Here is an 18,457-nt window from a genome sequence, read left to right as displayed (position 1 = left end):
AATATTTTTAAAGTTTTTCATCTTTCATTTCTAATATGGTAAATATTGATTGATATAACCCCTATACGCAAAAGCTCTTTGGGGACCTTAATAATTTTTAAGAATGTGAAGGGGTCTTGAGACCAAAAAGTTTTGAGATTTGCTACTCTAGACCATTTAAGTTCATTTTTCTATTTCATAGTATCATAGACTTTGAGATAGAAAAGGAGTTTGGAAGTCATCTGATCCAACCACCTCATTTTACAAATGAAGCAACTAAGACCTGGGGAGGTTAAATGATCTACTTAAAATCATGGTGGTAGTAAGCCTCAGAGGTAGGATTTGAACCCAAGTGCTCTGACTTTAGAGCCAATGTTCTTTTCACTGTACTATACATGCTTCCCTGTCTAGTCAGTAATTACCCAAAGTAAATCTTGCTTACGAATATTGTAAAGACATTAAACTTTTAAAGTCTCAGGAATTCTGATGAACACAATGTCCAACCATGATTCCAAAGGTCTCATAACGAAACAGACAACCCGTTCTTGATAGAGAGGATGAAGGGCTTAGAATGGAGATGGAAACATTTTTTTTGGACATGACTAATGTATGTATGACCCTGGACAAGTCACTTAACCCTGTTTGCCTCAGTTTCCTCATCTGTCAATGAGCTAGAGAAGGAAATATCACTTTGCCAAGAAAGCCCAAATTGGGTCACAAAGTATTGGACATTGCTGAAACAACTGAACAACAAAAAATGTGGCAATTTGTTTTGTTTGACTATATGTGTTTGTAACAGAGGATTTTGTTTTTCTTGCTTCCCAAATTGGGGGGAGGAAGTACAAAGGTGGGAGGAAGAAGAGGATCTTTGTTTTTAAAAAAGTTAAATGTACTTTTCAAAAAGCAGATCTTGCTTTTGAATACTTTATATTTCTCATCCCTTCAACTAAGATTGGATCTCTATTTTACATTCATTCTGAGGGACTAGAAATTCTTCCTTTTAAGTCAAAACACTTAATTCTTTATACCTCTGACACAGGTTGTGATTCTGGGTAAGCAAGAACCAATGGAGATAGTTGAGGAAGTTTTCCCCAGGAGCTTTGTATACCCATGAAATCACAGGTCTGATTAAAATTGTTTTTTTTAATTTTTGAAATTTTTGAAATTTTTTTTCAGTTTTCAAATTTTTTTATTCACAATATGGGTAAAATAGGATTTTGTGAATTGGCCTGAGAATCTAATCACCATATATAAAATAATATTTTAGGGGGGAAATGAGCTCCAAGTTCCTTCTGTTGTTCAGTCGTTTTTGAGTCATATTCAACTGTTCATGACCCCATTTGGGGTTTTCTTGGCAGAGATACTGGAGTGGTTTGCCATTTCCTTCTCTGGCTCATTTTACAGATGAGGAAACTGAGGCAAACAGATGAAGTGACTTGCCCAGGGTCACACAGCTACTAAGTGTCTGAGGCCACTTGGAATTCAGGAAGATGAGTCTTCCTGATTTTAGGCCTGGCATTTTATCCACTGTGCCACCTAGCTGCGCTGAGTTCCATACAACCAATTAGTAAACAGACTTTCAGAATTATCTATTACTTGTGGAATACCTGTATCTATAAACCAGTGCTCATATTTACAATATATATTTAGCTATATTAACGTCAGGAAGCAAGCTCTTGCTTTTCAACTTTTTATTAAGGGCTCAGCTAAGACTGTAACTTGTTTATAAAACCTTTTTGAAGGAAAGGCATTAATTCATAAAGGACACAGAGTTTCTCATCCTCCGCTCTTTGTTATGAGTAGACACTTCTTTTGTTACTGGCCACACCATGTCGGAGTGGAGGATCTTTTTTTATTCTATGATCATTAGGATTAGTATCAATCCCAGATATATTTGCATATATGCAGAATAGAAAATGCATATTACAAGGAAATTTTTCACATAGATTTATAGCTAAATATTAGATGTTTAGGCATAAACTTTATGTGTGCCAACATTACTGGCAATTGGTATCATGATTTCTACAAATCTCTTTTGTGTTGTCTACAAGACTTCTTTGTCTGACAGTTCAAACTGCTATGCTCAAATTTAGCTTAGTTTCCCAAGGTTTCTGAACAAAGGGGAAAAACAGAACCATGAGCTAGCATTCCGGTTGGGGAGTTGGGGTAAGTTGACGGGTAATATGGCAAAATCACAGCATTGTAGCATCGAAGATTTAAAGCTGCCAGTGTTTACAGGTGGTGTCTGTATTAGAAATTAAAACACAAACAACCCATCCCAAATATTAATATACTATGTAGATTTGTGAGTATATCCAGTTTGGGGAAAACCTTTATGAATTGATACTGAATAAAGTGAGCAGAGCTAGGAGAACAGTTTATACAATAACAACAAAGGTATAGAGAAAAACAACTTTAAAAGACATTAGAACTCTGATCAATGCAATAATGAGCCATAAGACTGAAGATGAAACATGCTACTCACCTTCTGCCAGAGAGATAATGAATTTAAAATACAGAGACACACATATTTTTCAGGCTTGGCCAATGTGGACATTTATTTTACTGGACTGTGTGTTTATGAGGATTTTGTTTTTGTTTTGTTTTTTGATTCAATGTAGGGTGAGACTGTGGGAGGGACAGACTACAAATGCATGTAAAAATAAACAGATTTTTTTTCAAAATGGCAAAAAATATTATACATACATATAAATATATACACACACAAATATCTCCAGTCAGGCTGAAGCCAGAGGTACTAAACTGTAACTGTATTTGATGGAGGCAACTTGATCCAGGAGAAAGCTTGCTGTCTCTAGATGGAGTGGATCTGGGTCCATAGGCTGCCTCTTACCATTTATGTGACATTGGGCAAGCCACTTAACCTCAGTTTCCCTATTTGTATAATGAGGGGGTTGGACTAAATAGCATAGGAAGACCATCCAAAAATCAATCGGTAAACATTTATTAAGCACTTACTATGTGCCAGGCACTGGGCTAAGCCCTCAGGATACAAAAAAAGTCAAAAACCACCCCTGCCTTCAAGAAGCTTGTTGTTCAGTTGTTTATTTTTTTCAGTCATGTTTGAGTCTTTGTGATCCCATTTGGGGTTTTCTTGGCAAAGATACAGGAATGGTTTGCCATTTCTCTCTCCAGCTCATTTTACAGATGAGAAAACTGAGGCAAACAGGGTTAAGTGACTAGCCCACGGGTCACAACTAGTTAGTGTCTGAGGCTGGATGTGAACTCAGGTGTTCCTGACTCCAGGCTCAGTGCTGTCTCCACTGTACCACCTAGCTGCCCCCTCAAGAAGCTTACAGTCTAATAGGGGAGCCCCTGCCCTCAAGAAGCTTACAATCTAATGAGGGAGACAACATAAAAACAAATATATACAAAGTAAGCTAAATATAGGATAAATAGGAAATAATTAACAGAGGGAAGGTGGGATTTTAGTTGGAACTTAAAGGAAAACAGAGAGGTCAGAAGTCAGAATGGAGGAGGGAGAGTGTTGCATCATGGGAGATAGAGAGACTGGCTGGAACCGAGATCTTTGGCCATATAGTACTGATCACACTAATGATTCTGTGTTAATGTTGTCTGAGAGGAGAGCATGACTTACAGATAAAGGCTCTGAGTTATGATTTTAGTCGTAGGGTGGTAGTGGAGAGAGTTTTAAAAAGAGCCAAGAATAGAAAGAAAATAGAAGAAACCAGAAAAAGCCAGTTTAGACAAGGAAAACTGGTCAGCAGGTTAAAAAGGAAATAGTGACTTTGATAGATTGAGATTCAGGAAACTCAGCAGGGTAGCATGCGTGTAGAGGCAGCCATATGTGGACATCAAGTCAGGGTGCAAAGTAACTTTGAAGAGGGAAGTTTTAATCTAACACCCCCTGGCAGGTAGATCTGGGACCCAGATGAAAAGGATCTTTGTTTCTCTAGCTACTAAGAGAGCAAATAATTTAGCCACTCCAAGTCTCAAATTTCTCATCATTTGTTGTTATGGTGGACATAATAATAACAACAGCAGCTAATATTTAAATAGTATTTTAAGGTTTGTGAAATATTTTCCTCATACCTACTCTGTAAATATAATTTAGTCCCATTTTACTGATTAGAAAACTAAGCCAGGGGCAGCCAGGTGGCTTGGGGGATAGAGCACCCGCCCTGAAGTCAGGAGGACCTGAGTTCAAATCCGGCCTCAGATCAAACACTTGACACTAGCTGTGTGACCCTGGGCAAGTCACTTAACCCCAATTGCCTTAAAAAAAAAAAAGAAAGAAAGAAAACTAAACCAGGAGAGGCTGTGTCTTGTCAGAACCAGATTAAAATGTAATTGGGAAATATTTAACAAAATAAAAATATAATAGAACACAGATTATGTTAATATTTGGTTTTCTAGGTCAATATGTGACCAGCAGGGATTCTTAGTATGGTTTAGTGGTCCCTATTTCTTTTTGAGTTTGCTACCACTCTTTTAAGTCTTCCCTCATGTAATAGAAATGACACCAGTTTTGTGTAGGATGGGTTTGTTTCCTTTAAGGGGGCAGAGAGGCTGGGACTTCTCAGCATCTTTGTTGGTTTGGCTTCCTTACCACCTGAAGTATAAAAGGCCCACCTTATGGGGAATTGATGTGGGGGGAGAGGAGGGCGTTTATTTGAATTGCTGTTGCCATATAGGAACTACTACCTTTCTGATTTAATCTTGTTGTAGTCTTTGGAATGATTTTTTTTATCTGAATTAGTATCAGTTTAAGCTTCAGGCACCATATCCTTTTCAATCTCATTCTATATATAGTTTTTGTTGCATTTTTATAGTCCATTAGTCCCCTGTTATGGGACAGCTAGGTGGCCACAGTGGATAGAGTACTGGACCTGGAATGAGGAATACTCATTTTCCAGAGTTCAAATCTGGCCTGAAACATTTAATTAGTTGTTTGACCCTGGGCAAGTCACCCTGTTTGCCTCAGTTCCTCATCTGTAAAATGAGCTGGAGATGGAAATGGCAACCCACTCCAGTATGTTTGCCAAAAAAATCCCAAATGGGATCACGAAGAGTCAGACACAACTGAAACAAATGAACAACAAAAAGTCCCCTATTATATTCTAATCCTGAGTGTGAATAACTGGACTGAATGTATTGAGTGAAGCCTAGCCCCAGATTCCACTACACTATGCATCTTTTCCATTCAAGGTAATAAATGGGAGAAAAAAGCATGACATAGCACCTTCCCTCATGAAATTTAAACTTTTTTTTTGAAAGTATTGGGAAGACAAGACCTAGAGGGAATATATATATATATTGTCTTATACTATTATTTTTATCTTTTTTTGGCAGTCATGTTAATAGAGATAACCGAAACCATGAAAGAATATATAGAGAGAAAAGGCTTAGGATACAATCTTTGGGGTATAACCACATGGGACATGATATGAATAAGGATTCAGCAAAGGAGTCTAAGAAAGAGTTGTCACACAGGCAGGAGGGGAACTAGGCAGGCAGTGCCACAAAAACGAGTGGAAAGAGGATCTAGGAGGTGAGGGTAGTCCAATAGTGTCAAATACAACAGAGAAGTCAAGAAGGATGAGGACAGAGAAAATGAAAATTGAGAAAATTCCATTGAATTTGACAATCAGTAGATTTTTGGTAACTTTGGAGATCTCTTTCAATTGAATGAGGTGGAAAATCCAATTGCAAGGGATTGAAAAAAGGGCAGAGAGGAAGTGAGTATAATATAAGTGTCTTTGGACAGCTTTTTCTAGGTGTTTGACTGTGAAAGGGAAGAGAGATATAGGATGCTATAACTTGATTTTTTTTTAAAGATGTGGAAGACCTAGGTGTGTTTATAGGCAATGGGGAAAGAGCCAATATCTGGGGAGAGATTAAAAATTAGAGAGAAGAGACATAATCATGGGGGAAGTCTGGAGGGATCATTAGGGGATGGGATCAAAGGTATACATTGAGGAGTTGGTTGGACTTGGTGAGAAGGGCTACTTCCTCACCAGAGACTGAAGTGAAAGAAGAGAAAAATGGGGGACGATATCAAGGAATTCCGAGTTAGGGAGAAGAGTAGGCTCAGGCCTCTCTTTACCCAATAAACTATAAGGCCAGGTCCTCTGCTAAGAGGGAGGGTGGAAGGATGCTCGAGGCATCTCTACCATCAGTTCTCTCTTAGTTCAGGTTCTTTGTTTGGATAAAATAAGGGTCTTGAAAGTCATGGAATGGTTCAACCTGTCAATATAGGCTTCCTAAGTGTCTGCTCTGTGCCAGGTACTGTGTTAAGTTCTGGGAATACAACAAAAGAGGCAAAAACAGTCCTTGACCTCAAAGAGTTCACAATATAATGGGGGAAAGGGACAATAAGCAAACAAATACATACAAAACAAGCTATGTATTGGATAAATAAATAATTAAGAGAAGGGAGACACTAGAATTAATAGGGTTTGGGAAAGGCTTCTTGTAGAAGATGGGAATTAAAGGAAGCCAGGAGAGCCAGTAGGAGGAAATGAGGAGGCAGCGCATTCCAGGCCTGGAGGACAGAGATGTCTCTCATTAGGGGTTGGGATGTCTCTCTAATGAGAGATAGAGAATGCCTGGAGTTGAGAGCTGGAGTTTCCTATTCGTGGAACTGCCAGGAGGCCAGTGACACTGGATTGAAGAGTACATGGAGAGGGGTAAGGTGTAAGAAGAGTGGTGGTGTAAGGTATAAAAAGAGGGTTAGGTTATGAAAGCCTTTGAATGCAAGAGGATTTTGTATTTGATCCTGGAAATGATAGGGAGGCACTAGAGTTTATTGAGTAGGGGAGTGGTGTGATTGGACCTGCCCTTTAGGAAAATCACTTTGGTGACTGAAAGGAGGATGGATAAGAGTGGGAGGAGGCTTGAGGCAGGCAGACCCACCAGCAGGCTACTGCATTAGTCCAGGCATGAGGAGATGAGGGCCTGCACCAAAATGGCAGCAGTGTCAGAGGAGAGAAGGGGGCATATTTGAGAGATCTAGCAAAGGTGAAATCCACAGACCTTGGGAACAGATTGTATATGGGGTATAAGAAATAGTGAGGAGTCAAGGATGACACCTAGGTTTTGAACTGGAGGAACTGGGAGGACAGTGCTACTCTCAACTGTAATAGGAAAGTTAGGACAGGGAGTGGGTTTAGGGGGAAAGATAGTGAATTTGGTTTTGGACATGTTTAATTTAACATGTCTACTGGACATCTAGTTAGAGATGCCTGAAAGGCAGTTGGAGATCAGCAGAGGATTTGAGAATTGTCAGCGTAAAAAAATGGTCATTAAATCCATGGGGGTGATGTAATGTATCAGTAAAATATCACCAAGTAAAGCAGTATAGAAGGAGAAGAGAAGAGGGCCCCAGACAGAACCTTGTGGGTCACCTGCAGTTAGAGGGTGTGGATAAGGATCCAGTAAAGGACAGTGAGAAGGAGCAGTCAGAGAGGTAAAACAATAACTAGAAGAGAGTAGTGTCCTAAAAACATAGAGAAGAGAGTATCAAGAAGGAGGAGATGACCAATGGTGTCAAAGGCTGCAGAGAGATCAAGAGAGTGAGGATTTAGAAAAAGCCATTGGACTTGGCAACTAAGAAATCATCGGTAACTTTGGAGAGAGTTATTTCAGTGGAATTGTAAGGCCAGAAGCTGGATTGTAAAAGGTTAAGAAGAGAGTGAGAGGAGGGAAATGGAGGCAACTATTGTAGATGGCTTTTTTAAGGAGTTTAGCCACAAAGGGCAGAAGAGATATAGGACAGTAGTTAGCAAAGATGGAGGGATTATGTGAAGATATTTTCAGGATGGGGGAAACATGGGCATGTTTATAGATGGAAGGGAATGATCCACTAAACAGGGAAAGATCAAAATAAGTGACAGACAACATGACTAATATGAAAATATGTTTTACATGATTGCACATATATAATCTATATCAAATAGCTTACTGTCTTAGGGAAGAGGGAAGGAGAAAATTTGGAACTCAAAATTTTATTTAAAAATGAATGTTAAAAATTATCTTTTTACATGCAATTGGCAAAAATAAAGTAGTATTTGAAAGGAAAAGAAAGAAAGAAAATAAGTGATGGAGTGGGGATTGTGGAGGGGCCAGTTTGTTGAAGGAGACTGGATGGAATGGAATCTCTTGAGCAGAACAAGGAGTTAGCGTCGGTAACAAATAAAGCCACTTCATCTTGTGAGACAAGGGTGAAGGAGGAAATAGAAGAAGAAGGCATTTATGAGTTATGTGAAAGAAGGCAAAGGGGAGAAGGAGGAGCTTATGGTGAATGGCCTCAATTTTTTCAGTGAAACATTAGGCAAGTTTCTCAGCTGAGAGAGTGGGGGAGGGGGGAACCATGGGAGATTTGAGGAGGGATGATGAAAAAAATTGAGAGAGCTTCAGTGGAGAGAGGGATAGTGAATTGATAAGGCAGGCATGGTAGGATTGTCATGTAACATATATTTGTAATGGACTCAGAACAATGACATTTTTTTTCCACTTTGATTCAGCAGCACAGGCAGTGATCAGCAAGGTTGAAGTTTAGCAGGAAACAAATAGCAAAATGATGAGAGGGCCAGGGACTCTAGAGAAGAGGACAGTGTAGAGTTGAATTGGTTCACCAAGGTATTGAGATGAGGAAAAGAGAATGGGATTAGGATGATGGCGTACAAGGGTTTAGAATTACTGGGATGTGTAGGATATGACTTGAGTATGTGAAAATGGTCATCAGTGAGTGGAAGGCACCTCTCTTATTTGCAAAGGGAAAGGAGTTTGGAGTCTGGTGCTAGAATCAAATCGCCACTGCCATTCATCTTCCTCTTTCCTCAAGGGATGATCAGGGCGGGAGATGAAAGGCCTGAGTCAAAGGGAAGTTTGCTCCTCTTTGTATGATCCACATTGCATTTGGGAGATCAGGCTGGCAGCAGGTTTGCTTTGCCCTAACACAGCAAGGATACAGTGGCACCTAGCTTCTTGGTACACAGCCACCCTCATATGGAAATATGTTTATAGATGGTAGGAAAATATAGAGATTTAGTCTGATTGTTAGGGAAGGATATGGTAAAGAATAGAGGCAGCTAGGTGGTTCAGTGGATAGAGTGCTAGGCCTAGAGTCAGGAAGACCTGAGCTCAAATCTGGTCTCAGACACTTACTAGCTGTGTGTCAGCAAGTCATTTAACCTGTGTTTGCCTTAATCCACTAGAGAAGGAAATGGCAAACTACTCCAGTATCTTTGCTAAAAAAACAAAACCCCATGGATAGTATGGTTCACAGGGTCATGAAGAGTTAGATATGACTGAATGACTCAACAACTACATCTTGAGAAATCCACCAAGTTGTAGGGGCCCCAGTTGCATGTGGGTGAAACTTTTTATGCCCTAACGTGACCAGGAAGCAGTATCAGTAGAGGAAAGGGCCCAATTAAGTCCTGGAGACAGTTTCGTTGCCTTTTAGGGAAAATTAATCCATATTGTAGGAAATGGGGGAATCCTAGTCCTACCACAGGTGAGGCATGAGGCTTAGAAAAGAGTTTTGGAGCATCAGTTGAGGGGAATATGATAAAAAATCAATGAGGTGTAGTAAAAGTAATACATTTTTATAGTGAGGATACCTGTTGAGATTTGATAACATAAATTTTGTAGTGCATCCAATGAACACCCTTGGGTAGGTGACTTCCGGCAGTACTCTCCAACAGTGTATGATAAGAAGAGGGGGCAGTTGAGTAATCCAGGGTTTGATTTCACCTGAGCATCTGGAGAAAGTGGTTTCATAATTCTTATTAGTGGGAGCTAAACACTTGTGGGTGATGATGAAATCAAGGGTGTGACCCTATGTCTGTGTGCCTTATATAGATTGAAGGTGTAACTCGTGGGTGTGGAGGACATTGAGAAAGTGGGAGGGCAATGTGTTTGAAGAAAAATCAGTATGTACATTAAATACTGTGGTATCAGAGCACAGTTTAGGGTGGAGGGGAAGACTGAATGCCAAGAACCAAACTCCTTAGGAAGGAGGAGATGTAATTTAGGGACCATTACATAATTGCCACCAGGAAGAGAGGCTGCTAAGTGATGGAGAGAAACAAAGAGTATGCTGACACTCCTTTGTATTGAAGAAAAGGGGGAAGAGGAGAGAAAGTGCAAACTGTGTAAGAAAGGATGTCTGTCTTATAAATGATAGTGGATGTCCATTCTCTTTTAGTGTTAGAGAAGGGAGATTGAGCTTGATGTTCATCAGTTCCTCCTCATGAAGACATTAGGTGCCTGAGTCTTGCACTCTGGGATAGATTGTGTTGGTTGGAGATGGTTGGTTGTTGGAGGCTCTGATTCTGGAGGTGAAGGAGCTGGTGCCTGGTACTGTGATCCTGAAGTTGAGATGTAATGATGTAAATGAAACCTACGTTTAAGCAGCAAAGCTCACCTTCAGTGCAATGATCAGGAGAACATATTTTTCTCCCCTCAATGCTAAATGTAGTGTATAGTGACAAACTGGTTGCTATGACAGTCATATTTGATTGGTTTCATTTGTCATAAGGGTGGATTTGGAGTAGTGGTCAGGAAAAGTGTATCGGGAAATGATGGTGGTATATTTTCTCCATATACACACACATAAAGTAATGGGGAAGTATGTGAGACCATCCAAAGGAAACTGGAGGGACTGTCTGTAGGAAATTAAAGGAGGAAGGGTCAAAGACCTTGCCAAGGTGTTGACCCCAAGTCTCCTAGTTGGCTAGTTCACAAAAGTCAAGGACTTTGCTGTTTTTCATCTTTGTACCCCAAGTACATAAGATACAGTGTGTACTTAATAAATAATTTGTTGAGTTCAGTTGAATGCTTTGCAAGAATGGTGGTGTCCTTCACATAAATAGAACGATGGCAAAAAGGAAATGGTTTGGTGGGAAAAGTGATTAATTTGTTCTCTGAGCTGCAACAGAGGTACAAGATCATATGTAGAGCACTTGTGTTTGGAGGGAGAATCCAGTCCAGCAACCACCACTTCATCTGGGTTTTGTGGTTTTCGGTGGGCAATGTGTGGGACAGTGTTTCTACTCAGTTCTATTTCTAGGTTTCTTTGTCTGTAACTTAGGAATTAGACAGGAAGACAGCCCCTTGGGTTTCACTGCCTGAACCTGAAAAGGCCCTGTTGAAACAAAGAATCTTCCATTGGTCTTCCAGTGATACATGTTTTTTGTGGTATTGTTTCAAATAACATTGTTATACCCCATTTAATTTGTGAAATTCCTGAGAGTTGTCATGTAAAACCTTCAGTGTGGGAACATAAGGAAGTAAGATAAGCACTGGTGATATTAAAATTTCCACTTATCCTTCTCTTTCATATTCTAAACATCTCACTGAAGATGTTGCTTATGGCCTATGAACTGGGCTCAAAATTGAACAGGAAGAAGCGAGTGAGGAAATTTGCACAATTCTTTTAATAACCCGCAACAAGGGAAACAATTTAGGAGTACGTATGGAATGTACAGAAAAATAATATTATTATTAATGACCTTGATAATAATGTATAGAATAAACATAGGGATAGCAGTGGGCACGGGAACTGGGCCTGTGATTTCATTGGTCCTGGAGCCCCTTCCCCCTGGTGAGGAGCTCCCCCTCACCCAATACAAGTAAGACACTTTTTGAGCAACTAATACTTATAGTGCTACAGAGTCACTTTGAGCACTAAGAATTAGAATGATTTGCCCAGGGTCACACAACTAATACATGATAAAGACAGAACCTGAACCCAGGTCTTCCTGCTTCAAAGTCAGCTCTTTATCTACTACTCTCTGATAGCCATCCTTTAAGGAAAAGTGAAGCTACAGTTGTGGAAAGGAGCAGAGAGGAAACTCTAGTCAGGAGGAAATGGTGTTGTAATAGGGGCATGCAGTCCCTTTTAGAAGGATAGGGTGGGGGAGGATTGAGAAGAATGAGGATTAGAGAATAAGAGATGGGATTTGAGCAGTAGGTGACTCTGCATGGTTGGTAATTGAGTAATCCAGGAATAGGGAGAAAATAGTCAGAGGAAATTAGCCATTGGGGAAGTAATAATTGGCAGATGGATAATAATGCTTAAAGCCTCCAGTGGATGTTGTTACTGGGCAAGGGCCCCGGATGGGGGGGGCGGGGGGAGTGAATAGAGTGCTACGCCTGGGATAAGGAAGTTCTGGTTTCAAATCTGGCCTCAGACACTAGCTATAGGATCCTGGACAAGTCATTTCACCCCTGTCTGCCTCGGTTTCCTTGTCTGTAAATTGGGGAGAATAATAGCACCTTCCTCCCAGGGTGATTGTGAGGATCAAATAAGATACTCATTATAAAGCATAGGGCCCGGCACATAGCAAGTGCTATATAAATGCTAACTGTCATCATCATCAGTAGCCCTTTTCCTCTTCTGGGGCTCACTGGGAAGGCTGGAGTAGAGAGGGCAGTGATGCAGTTCGTCCCTCTCACATGGGCTGGTCTGGACCTACATCATCTACCTGCTCCTATTTTGCTGACTTGGATTGGAGTGGGGCCAGGGATCAAATGTAACTTGAGTTTGTCATTTAAAGCTCTTCAAAACTTGGTCCATTCCTAGCATTACAAATTTCCTACAATTTACCTTTTTCTTTTTCTTTTTTTCCTTTTTGATGAGGTAGTCGGGGTTAAGTGACTTGCCCAGGGTCACACAGCTAGTAAGTGTCAAATATCTGAGGCCGGATTTGAACTCAGGTCCTCCTGATGCCAAGGCTGGAGTTCTATCCACTGCGCCACCTAGCTGCCTCTATTTACCCCTTTTCTTAAACTGCGCAGTTCTACCAGAATACTTACTTTTTGGGGTGATGCGCCATCTCCCATCTCTTTGACTTCAAACTTGGTGTACCCCAAGCCTCGAATGCCATCCTTTCTCATTTCCCCCATTGGAATATCTGGTTTCCCAAATTACTGAACTCGAGTCAATCTCATGAAGCCTTTCCTTAACTTCTTAGTTGCCATTCTAATTTCATTTTACATTCATGTTATTTTCCTTCAGTACTTCAGTTCTAGTCACATTGGCCTACTAACCATTCCTCATAAGCCACATTGCTTCACCTCCATGTCTTTTCACATATGATCTTCCATTGCTGGAATGTTCTCTTTTTCTTCACTTCTTCCTAGAGGTATATTGTAGTCTAACAGTATCTAACAATCAATTCACAAGAAGTTAAGTTCTTATTATATTTGAAGCACAGTATTAAGTTTTGGGGATACAAATGCACAAAAAAAGCCCCTGCCCTCAAGGACCTTACCTGCTTCACCTGCTTCTTAGAATCCCTACTTGCAATGAAAGCATATATGGTACACCAGAAGCAGGAGAGTAATTTCTACACCAGCCATACCATTGCAAAAGTGTACAATTTGAGACTTAAGAACTTTGATCAGTGCAGTAATGATAAAGAATGCTGCCCCCCACCTCCTGGCAGAGAGGTGATGGATTAGATATGAAGAATGAGACACATTTGCTACATAGGAATTGCTTTGTTACAAGGGTTTTGTTCTCTTTTTCTTTTTTTTTTTCGTGGATGGGGGAGGTAGGAAGAAAAAAATGAATAAATGCTTAATCATTCGAAAACAAAAACAACCACCAAGAATATCTCAGGTGCTGCCTCTTACAAGACACCTTTCCTGACATCCCTTTCCCCCAGTTATTAATTCTCTCTCTCCCCCCCCTCACTCTCTGTCTCCCCCCTCTCCCCCCTCCTCTCTCTCTCTCTTCCCCCCCCCTCCCCCTGCCTTTCTCCCTCTCCTCTTCTCTCTCTCTCTCTCCCCCCTCCCTCTCCTCTCCTCTCTCTCTTTCTCTCTCTCTCCCTACCTCCCTCCCTCCCTTTCCCTTTCCATCTGCCTCGCCCTTTCTCTTTTCTCTCTTCTTCTCTCTCTCTTTTTCTTCTTTTCTCTCTCTCTCCCCCTCTCCCTCTCTCCTTTCTCTCCTTTTCTTTTTCTTTTTCTCTCTCTTCTCTCCCTCCCTCTTTCTCTCTCCCTCTCTCTCTCCTCCCTCTCCCTCCCTTCCTCTCTCTTTCTATCCCTCCCTTATTCCCTCCTCATCTCTCTTCCTTTCTCTGTTAAAATTTGCATATACTTTTGTTTTTCTTTATTTGTGTACATGTTGAAAATAAGCTTTTTGAGATCAAGAACTGTTTCATTTTTGCCTTTTTATCTTCAGTATCTAGCGCCAGTGCCTTATACATAGTTGGTGCTTAATAAATGCTTCCCTAATTGAATCGAGGGGACAGACTGAAAACAAGGAGATGAGTTAGGCAACTACAATAATCCAGGCAAGAAGTAGGATGAAGGCCAGAATAAGAGTAGAGAGAATAGAGTAGATGAAAAAAAGTTAGCCATGTATAATTGACAGGCTGTGGCAACTAATTCTGTATGAGGGAGAAGGAAGAATCAGTGATTTCAAGGTTTCAGGACTGCTTGTCTGAGATGATAGTATCATCAACAAACATGGGATATGGGAGAAGGTTTGAGTGTGTATATATATGTATATATGTGTATGTGTGTATGCTTTAATATTTGGTACAAAATTTAAAACATTTTAAATTATTTTAATGGTTAGATCAGTTTTTCAGATATACCTTGGTAGTTTCATATATGTATATAGATGTAGAGAAATAGAATCGATATATAGTATATATAGTTTATAGTTTATAGTATATATATAGTTTATATATAACATAATCTATATGTAGTGTATAGACTATATAGTGCATATTGTCTATATAGCATACTTTATATACTACATAAAATATAGAGTATATGTGTGTGTGATATAGGTAGATACTATGTGTGTGCATAAATATATATATAGAGAGAGAGAGAGAGAGAGAATCTATATATAGTTTATAGTGTATATACTCTATAATCTGTATGTAGTATATAGACCAGGTCTGCACAACCTGTGGCCTATGGGCGCTTACAGCCCTTGGCCACTTGCCACATGCCAAAGGATTTTGGACAACCTGCAAAAAATGTAGAGGAAAACCTCCTTTGAAGGTAGAAGAAATCCTTTGGCATTCCACAAGTGGCCTGCGGACTGTAAGCAGCCCACCGGCCACAAATTGTGCAGGCCTGATATAGGCTATATAGTGCATATCATCTATATAGCATATTTTATATACTATATAGAACATATAGTGTATAGGTGATGTAGATAGATACTATATAAATAGAAAGAATCTATACATAGTATATATAGTTTATAGTGTATATATGTAGCATATAGACTGTATATATATAATCTATATAGCATATTTTATATACTATATAGAAAATATAGTATATATGCCTGATATAGATAGATACTATAGAGAGAAATAGAAATATATAGCATATATAGTTTATAGTGTATATATGTAGTTATAGACTATGTAGTATGTATAATCTATATAGCATATTTTATATACCACATAGAAACTATAGTATATATGTGTGATATAGATAGACACTATATATAGAGAGAGAAATAGAATCTAAATATATTATATATAGTTTGTAGTATATATGTAGTATATAGATTATATAGTTATATCATCCATTAGCGTATTTTATATACCACATAGAAAATATAGTATGTATGTGTGATATAGATAGTATGTGTATATATACATAGAGAGAAATAGAGAATTTATGTATAGTATATATAGTTTATAGCATATATGTAGTCTATAGTATATAGGCTAGTATGTATCATCTGTATAGCATATTTTATATACTAGTAGAACATAGATATGTAATATAGATGGATGGACGGATGGGTGGATAGATAGATAATAGAGGAGAGGTGCCTGTCCAGGTGCAGGGTTGAACTTAATGACCTCTGAGACCCCTTCTAACACTAATTTTGTGATTAAGAACTTGCTTTTTCTCATTACATGAAAATGCAGTTGTGTTCACTTTACAGACACACATCTGTTACTATATTTTTTTTCTCCTCTTGTCCTTCACAGGTACTTCATATTTAACAGACATAGTTTGGTGGTCTGGAACAATTGCAAGTAAGTATATCTTAAAATGACTTTTCTTTCTTTTTTTTTAAAAGCAATCATTCATTCCAAGCATAGTTAGGGGTCTGGGGGAATGACGTACTGGTTCTTCTGGGTGGCTTTAATTTCATTCTGCTTCTTCTGAGTACCTGAAGTACCTTCCGGAGCTCATTTCCTCCTCACTATTCTCTTCCTTTTTTTGGAATGGAATAAGTTAGGGTAGAAAGGACAAGGAGGCTGAGAGTGGGGACAGATGGAGAGAACTGGTGGTGGGAATGGGGAGGAAGGAATAGGGGGAAAAATTATGCCATTATCTTTTTCTTCTACCTCAAACCTTGCTTCTGAGTCAGCTTTTCCCAGTGCACAAGATGTGCCCATAGTTTCAGGCCACTTATATCCTAAATATCCTATTTTTTCAAATTACCAAGGAAACACTTAGGTATCACATGAATTAAGTAGAATTTAATATGTTGAAATATTCACTTTTGTTCATCAAAATAAATGCTGTACAGTAATTTATATGATAGTTTGTATAGTGTATATATATATACATATATGTGTGTGTGTGTGTATATATATATATATGTATAGTGAGAATTTTAATTCTGCACCTTAAATTCCCCAAAGGAAAGGCATGTTAGAAACTGAACGGATTCTATGAGGTTTATTTTTAAAGCTTTTTTTATGATAAGAAATATGAAGTGTCTTTTTAATTGAAATTCTCTCCTTAAAGAATTATTACAGATTTTCAGTTAGCATTGAAATGTATATGATTTCAACACCAACTTGGGCTCCAAACCTGAGAGTTCTTTCTTTATGGATATTTTTAAGACATTTGGAGAGCATTGGTTTCAAGGTCCATCTTGTGGACCTAAGGAATGTACATATAATATTATCTGTTATCCACCCTACTTATATAAGTTGAGGGAAGAGACTCCATAAAATTCATTTCCCTTATTCTAATGTAGCTCATACTTTGTTTTTATTTGGATTGCCAGTGCTGTTAGGTGACTGAAAACTAGTTATTTCAATGCTGTATTATTCTAATATTGGCTATAAAACTAATATATTTTAAATCATTTTAATAGTTTGATAATAATTCTCCAGAGTTTTGGGGTAGGGTATTTTGTAGTATGTACATCAGTAGTTTTTTGTTTTTTTTTTCAAACTAATAGTGTAAAATTTAAGCTCTATCACTATGTCTTCACTTCTGGTCCAAATAGTAATCCTTTTATGCTAACATACATCTTAATGTAATGATTATAAGACATATTTTTATGATTTTCTTAACAGTGGCTCTTGGTCAGATTGGAAATTTCTTGGCTTATACAGCAGTTCCGACTGTGCTCGTCACTCCTCTGGGTGCCCTTGGTGTTCCATTTGGGTGAGCATTGGAATTTTGCATTGTGATACTTCATGGATTGGTAGGATATGAAAGGGTTTTTGCTTTAAACTTAGTGTTTTTCAATTAAAAGAATAAAAATAGTAAGTTACATATCTTTGGTTTTTTTACTGTAAGCCAGAATTTCTCACATTTAATTTAATCCTGCTTTTTTAGATAACTTTTCTTCCAGAAATTTGCTTTAGTATATTTTAGAATGTGTTAATATGACTTAATTATGGACACCTCAAACTTCCAGTTATGGTATGAATAATAGTTTTTGGTTTATTACTCTTGAAGCCTGGTACTTTTCCAAAAGAACTAGCAACTCTTCTCTGACTTCTTGGCAAGTATTCCAAAGCTAGTTATGAATCCAATTGAATTAAAATCTGTAATTTAAAAAAAACTATATTAATTATTTGTATGGAATATTCACTGCATAGCTTAATGTAAAAAATAAATTCTTTGTTAAATATTAGTATCCAATTTGTCTTTGGCAGAAGCCGGATTACAGAGAAAAATAGGGGAGAACAGAGAGAAAATCTGTTTTTTTTAATCCATTGAATCAGAAGCTTTTAAATTAAAGAAATTCCAGAGTCCTTTTGAAAGTATAAGCAAAGTAGGCGAATTTAATTTTTGTGTCCTCCCTGCCACCTCGCGCAGAGAGTGCAGACATTCCATAATTTCAAAACATTTGAAAAATTGAATTGGAATCTAGGGCTTTATGTATAGCTATATATCCTGTCTACATAGGGCATAGATTGTAAAGGTGACAAATATATAAAGTATCTAAAATTCCTATTTTTATACTCAATTTGATATAACTTTTAAGAGTTACTTTTTAAATTAATAAGTATTTATTTTTCCTCCGATCTCTCCCTCCCCTCACCTGGAAAAAACTGGGGAGGGTGGAACAAATATAAATATTTGAATAAAACAAATTCCCACATTAGCTAAAAAATATGTCTCATTCTGCATATTTAGTTAGTCTATAACCTCTCTGATGTAACTTTTGCTTTTTACACTTTGCTGACAGTTTTATTAACTAAAAATGTGTTTAATCACATTTTCTCTCTGATTTCAGTTGCAATGGAAG

The 18,457-nt window shown here is 38.4% G+C and overlaps 1 protein-coding gene across 1 annotated transcript in view; it reads left to right on the top strand.

Moving 5' to 3' along the window:
• Nucleotides 1–18,457, top strand: part of NIPA1 (NIPA magnesium transporter 1) — a 50,592-nt gene that overhangs the window by 7,586 nt on the left and 24,549 nt on the right. The window contains exons 2-3 of the mRNA XM_027859490.1: nucleotides 15,945–15,992; nucleotides 17,274–17,364. Of these exons, the coding sequence (XP_027715291.1) occupies nucleotides 15,945–15,992; nucleotides 17,274–17,364 (139 nt within the window). The remainder of the gene's footprint in view (nucleotides 1–15,944; nucleotides 15,993–17,273; nucleotides 17,365–18,457) is intronic.

This window comes from Vombatus ursinus, unplaced genomic scaffold, assembly GCF_900497805.2.
Source record: "Vombatus ursinus unplaced genomic scaffold, bare-nosed wombat genome assembly UNPS02014168.1, whole genome shotgun sequence".
NCBI classification, from domain to species: Eukaryota; Metazoa; Chordata; class Mammalia; order Diprotodontia; family Vombatidae; genus Vombatus; species Vombatus ursinus.
The sequence above is the reverse complement of the archived record's forward strand: the minus strand, read 5'-3'. Positions and strand labels throughout refer to the sequence as shown.